General features: G+C 38.2%; 1 protein-coding gene across 1 annotated transcript in view; it reads right to left on the bottom strand.

Annotated features, from left to right (window-relative positions):
• The window catches only part of TDO2 (tryptophan 2,3-dioxygenase), a 46547-nt gene that overhangs the window by 4135 nt on the left and 35868 nt on the right, over window positions 1-6544 (bottom strand). The window contains exons 10-11 of the mRNA XM_007943978.2: window positions 3083-3162; window positions 2329-2419 (exon numbers count right to left, since the gene is read on the bottom strand). Coding sequence (XP_007942169.1) covers window positions 2329-2419; window positions 3083-3162 — 171 coding nt within the window. The remainder of the gene's footprint in view (window positions 1-2328; window positions 2420-3082; window positions 3163-6544) is intronic.

The raw sequence follows: 6544 nt of genomic DNA, 5'->3' as shown, positions 1-6544 counted from the left end.
TGGCTGCAATGATGGGCTCAAGTATAGCAGGGATTGTGGGGCTGGCACGGGATTGGGTAGTGTTTCGTTCTGCTGTGCATGGGGTTGCTATGAGTCGGAAATGACTCGACGGCACTTAACAACAATAACAACAACATTCCTACCACTACTCATGTTCTGTGCACTTATTTTGTATAATCATGACTATTTCACATTTACAGAGATTATCCCCAGGAAAAAAGAATATGAAAAGAAGGTGGAAACTCAAACCAAGGTTTTTTTTATAATGAGTGTAGAGTTTATTCTTAGGGAAAGTTAAAATACATTAGAAATGGTGGAAATTAAAGCCAGTGAATTTTAAAATCTTATTTGGAAGTAAAACAAGAATGAAAACAATTTACTATGAGGAATTTGGGGAGCTAATGTGAATATTCAATTTATTCTTAAGCTGATTATAAGGTGACATATAAATTTTTTCCAGTATTTCCAGATGTCTCTCGCCTGCTTCCTTCCTTCCTTCATTATTTCCTCCTTATTGGTCTATCATATTGTGAAAATGAATCAAAATAATGAATGCAGATAACCTAGAAAAAGTTGTAGCATGTGTAAGTACTCAATAAATTTTGACTACTTCTAAACAGAAGCCTTGGTGACACTGTGATTAAAGTGCTAGGATGTTAACCAAAACGTCAGTGGTCGAACCCATCAGCAGTTCCTCTGAAGAAAAATGGGAAGCTTGCTTCCATAAAGATTTATAGCCTTGGAAGCCCTATGGGGCAGTTCTACTCTGTCCTATAAACCCACTGCCATAGAGTGGTTTCCAACTCATAGCAACCCCCATTGTGTTTCCAAGGCAATAAGTCTTTACTGAAGTAGATTGCCCCATCATCTTTCCATGGAGCAGCTGGTGGATTTGAACCACCAACCTTATGGATAGTAGTCAAATGCCTTAGGTACTGAACCACCAGAGCTCCTTTTACTCTGTCCTGTTGCCCCATCTTCCTTCTGTGGAGTGGCTGGTGGCTTTGAACCACCAACATTCTGGTTAACAGTCAAGTGCCTTAGGTACACCACCAGAGCTCCTTTTGGTTTTTGGTTTAGGCTTACTATAAGTTGGAATTGATTCAAAGGAGTAGGTTTGGTTTTGGTTACTTCTATTTATTTATGTATTTACTTTTTATTATGATTTAGGTGAAATTTTACAGAACAGGTTTGTTTTCTGTTCAACAGTACATACATCTTTCTTTTTTTCATGGCACTGATTACCACCCCTCCCCAATTTAACAGCTGTCTTCCCACTTCCTCCCTGTGCTTACTCTGTCCCTGTGTCCTTCTTACCCATGCATTCCTGCTGTCTGATCTTTCTCCCTGTGCAAAACTACCCTTCTGATCTCCCATGGTTGATTGTTCTAAGGAATGCATCTCCCTTGTGTAGTTGTTCACATCCCTATCTATTGTTTGACTGAGAGTTAAACCATGGGAATGAGTCCAATTCCATGCCTGAGGAGTCTATCTGACAAGTAATCTTGTTTTCTTGTTTTGTTTTGTTATGTTTTTTAAATTTTGTTACTCATTTTTCTCCCACTCTGTCCAGGATCTCCAATTTTGATCCCTTTCCAAGTTGTTGGCATTGGTACCTGGGTACCATCTTGTTTTGGTGGTTTTGGTTTCTAAACACTGTGAAAAGTGCACTCTACAATATAGTTGTAAGTACTTTTATAATATAAAATACTCATATCAAGAAACAAGAAATTACTTTTTAGCTGGGTCCTTCATCTGATCAAGATGACATTAGTGAAATTTAATGATGACAGTTTTAGTCCAATTTTTGAGCCAGAATGAGTAGAAGACATTTTTGCCTAGGTATAGACACCATTAATTCCTTTATTTCCTCACAGGTCATTCAGCCATTCATTCTGTGTTCCTTTTCATCACCATATCAAATGTTGAACTTCAATAATTAATGATTTTATATAATGAATTCCAAAGGTTCAAATAGAAAAAAAAAAAAAAAAAGCACGCTTTGAAACCTCATGTATGTCAAGAGTAGAAATGTGCTCCACAGGGTTTTCGATGTCTGATGTTTATTTTGGAAGTAGGTCACCAAGACTTTCTTCCAAGGTGTCTCTGGGAGGACTTGAACTTCCATCTTTTTAGTTAGAAATGGATTACATTAACCATTTGCACACCTGAAGACTTTTTAATATCTCAACCTAACAACAATTAAGTTGTTAGAAGTTCAACAGAAGCGTATATAAAAGACTTTTCTTAGACAATGGCCGAATATATGAGGAAACAAAGAATTGGTGACTTTCACCAAAGTGAAAAGATGGATTTCTCCCATCTTACCTCACTGTTGAGCGTAGGTACTGATAGCCTGAGGAACCACCAGTGCCAGCCTTGCTGCCCAGCATTCTGTGCACCATGCACACGTGGTTATCTAGGAAAACACACAGATTAATCCATGGGTAGTTTTCTACCATTAGTTCTGCAATGTTTTGAAAGCAAAGGGCTGGTAATCATTATTGCTTCTGAGCAGAGGCTGACACCTTATCAGGTAGCTATATGGAAGTTTCATCTGTGAGAGCCCAATGAAACTGTTAGGTTGCCTGGCAACTCACTTGGTTTAGGCTGCATGCATTTTACTCCACTGAACATTACATTTAGTTTGTGAACACAATAGGGTAAAGCAGGGCCATATATGATTTCCTGAGCCTTTGGCACTTTTTCTTAGTGAGTCAATTCCTCAGCAACAGCAACAACAACAAAAAATATTAAAAATTATCTTTTACCTGCATTGTCATAAAGGTGAGCATGTTAATATAGTAAGTCATTTTTTTATGTAAAAGTTAATTTTATTCTTCTGATAAAACATAGATCCTCAAACAGACTGTGGGCCCCAGGCACTGGGCCTACTCTCCTTACCAGATTAGTCTGCCCTGGGAGTGACAGGCTGGTATTAAAAAAAAAAAAAAAAAGTGGGAGCAACTCAACCACACACATAAGATAGGGAAAAAGAGAGAGAGAAAAGAGGACAGAAGAGGAAAAAACAAAACACAGGATGGTGGGCTAAGGAAGATAGGTGAGGGAGGGAAAGACTTACATCTCCATTTGGTCATAAGTGTGTCTATATCCATAAGAGAAGTCAGCAACTGAAAAGGGACCTGGAATCTAGGCTCTTCCCTGAAGAAAAAAAAAAAAAGAAGAAGAAGAAGAAGAAGAAAATAGATCTATTCAAACAAATAAGCAAATACAGTGTGTTAGAAAGAGCATAAATTTTATAATCAATCATCCCTGAAAAAAAATGTCAATATTGCCTCGTAGATGCTGTATAGTTTTGGATTACTCTCTCAGTCTCAGATTCTTCATCTCAAAAATGGGGATAATAGTACTCAGTTTGCAACATTTGTGTGAAAAGTCTAGGATATTCTATACAATATATATGAAATAACCAGCTAGAACATGCATAGTATAGATTATCACTAAAAAGGCAGAAGGAAGTTTTCACAAAAGTTTTCCCTGCTAGCAATAATCAGCAAGAGTCTTTTAGGTAAAGATATTCAGATAAGATGACAACAGCTTTTTTATTTTCTATACACACACATACATATATAACACATATGTTGGTGTTGTCATCGTTAGGTCCCATCGAGTCAAGTCCAACTCATAGTGACCCTATGTACAACAGAACAAAACACTGCTCCATCTTGCTCCAGCCTCACAATCCTTGCTATACGTGAGCCGACGGATGCAGCCACTGTGTTAATCCAGCTTGTTGAGGACTTTCCCCTTTTTCATTGATGCTCCACTTTACCAAGCATGATAGCCTTCTCCAGGGAATGGTCCCTCCTGACAACATGACCAAAGTAGGTGAGACGAAGTCTGGCCATTCTTGCCTCCAAGGAGCATTCCGGCTGCACTTCTTCCAGGACAGATTTGTTAGTTCTTTTCCAGTCCATGATACTTTCAGTATTCTTCGCCAACACCACAACTCAAAAGCAACAACTCTTCTTTGTTTTTTTTTTTTTTATTCATGATCCAGCTCTCACATTCATGTCAGAAAAATAGCATGGCTTGGATTAGCCAAACTTGTCTGCAAAGAGACATCTTTGCTCTTTAGCACTTTGAAGAGGTCTTTTGCAACAGATTTACCCAATGCACTATGTCATCTGATGTTTTGACTGCTGCTTCCATTAGTATTGATTGTGAATCCAGGTAATGTAGAATTGTTGACAACTTCAATATTTTCTCCATTTAACATGATGATGCTTAAGTCCAGTTGTGAGGATTTTTGGTTTCTTTATGTTGAAGTGTAATCCATATTCAGATGGTATTCTTTCATCTTCATCATCAAATGCTTCAAGTCATCCTCACTTCAGAAAGAAAAGTTGTGTCATCTGCATATTGCAGTCGTTAATGAGTCTTCCTCTAATTCTGATGCCACATTTTTCATATAGTCCATCTTCTCAGATTATTTGCTCAGCATACAGGTTGAATAAATACGAGAAAAGGAGTCAACCCTGAAGTACTCCCTTCCTGATTTTAAACCATGCTGTATCCCCTTGTTCTGTTTAAACAACAGCCTCCTGAGCTGTGTTCAGGTTCCTCATGAGCACAATTAAGTCTTCTGGAATTCCCATTTTTCTCAATATTATCCATGATTTGTTTTGATGCACACAACTGAATGGTTTTGCATAGTCAATAAAACACAAGTAAACATCTTTCTGGTGTACTTTGTTTCCAGCCAAGATCCATCTAATATCAGCAATGATATCCCTCATTCCATGTCCCTTCTGAATCCAGCTTGCATTTCTGGAATTTCTCTGTCAATATACTGCTGTAATTTTTATTGAATTATCTTCAGTAAGATTTTACTTGTGTGTGGTATCAATGACATTGTTTGATAATTTCCACATTCTTTGGGATCACCTTTCTTTGGAAAGGGTACAAATATGGATCTCTTCCAGTCAGTTGTCCAGGTAGCTGTCTTCCAAATTTCTTGGCATAGATGAATGAGTGCCTCCAGCGCAGCATCCATTTATTGAAACATCTCAATATGTATTCCATCAATTCCTAGAGCCTTGCTTTTCACCAGTTCCTTCAGTGCATCTTCGACTTCTTCCTTCAATACCATTGGTTCTAGATCATATTCCACTTCCTGAAATAGATGAACATTGACCAATTCTTTTTGGTACAGTGACTCTGTGTATCCTTCCATCTTCTTTTGATGTTTCCTGCATCATTCAATATTTTGGCCATAGAATCTTTCATTGTGGCAACTTGAGGCTTGAATTTTTTTCTTCAGTTTTTTCAGCTTGAGAAATGCCAATGTGTTCTTCCCTTTTGGTTTTCTAACTCCAGGTCTTTGCACATTTCATTATAGTAATTGGCTTTGTCTACTTGAGCCGCTCTTTGAAATCTTCTTTTCAGCTCACTCATCTTGTCATTTCTTCCATTTTCTTTAGCTACTCTCCACTCAAGGGCAAGTTTAAAAGTCTCTTCTGACATCCATTTTGGTCTTTTCTTCCTTTCTTGTCTTTTTAACAACCTTTTGCTTTCTTCAAGGATGAAGTTCTTGATGTCATCCCACAGCTCCTCTGGTTTCAGTCATTGGTGTTCAGTGCATCAAATCTGTTCTTTAGATGGTCTCTAAATTCAGGAGGGATATAATCAAGGTCATATTTTGGCTCTGATAGACTTCTCTTAATTGTCTCAAGTTTCAACTTGAACTTTCATATGAGCAGTTGATGGCCTGTTCCACAATCATTACCTGGCCTTGTTTTGACCAAAGATATTGAGCTTCTCCATTGCCTCTTGCCACAGATGTAGTTGATCAATTCCTGTGTAATCCATCTGGTGAAGTCCACATGTATAGCCATCATCTATGTTACTGAAAAAAGGTATTTGCAATGAATAAGTCATTAGCCTTGCAAAATTCTATCATGTTATCTCCAGCGTCATTTCTATCACCAAGGCCGTAATTTCTAACTACCTGTAATTCTTCTTTGTTTTCAACTTTTCCATTCTAAACACCAATGATAATCAACATATCTTGATTGCATGTTCAGTCAATTTCAGACTGCAGAAGTTGGTTAAAATCTTCAAATTTCCTCATTTTTGGCTTTGGTGATCAGTGAGTAAATTTAAGTAATAGTAGTATTGGAGAGTTCCTGCAAGATGGTGGACTAGGCAGAAGGACTGCACAGACCCTCTTCACCAAAGACAAGGAAAACCAATTAACACAGACACAGAAGAAAATCTTGGAACCCTGAGCCTTGAAAGGAAGGATACAGAAGTGGACTAAACCCCAACTAGCAAAAGAATTTGTGTGAAAATACCAGAAAAGGAGACATATGGAGCTGTGGTCTGGCAATGACCTGAGCGACCCTGACGGCACAGATGGCTTGGACATTTCCAAGTGGTGGAAGGACCTAAAAATTAACCTAAAAATCATCCTGCTAGCCAAGGGACTGAATGGACTGTGCATGGTGGCTGGGGAACAAACAGAGAAGGTGAAGAGAAAGCAACCCCAAGAACATTTGGGGCCTGCAAGACTGAAAAGGTA

The sequence above is a fragment of the Orycteropus afer genome, unplaced genomic scaffold (assembly GCF_000298275.1).
Source record: "Orycteropus afer afer isolate SDZICR_OR568_19922 unplaced genomic scaffold, OryAfe1.0 scaffold00116, whole genome shotgun sequence".
NCBI lineage: Eukaryota > Metazoa > Chordata > Mammalia > Tubulidentata > Orycteropodidae > Orycteropus > Orycteropus afer.
This window is presented reverse-complemented; position numbering and strand designations above follow the sequence as displayed.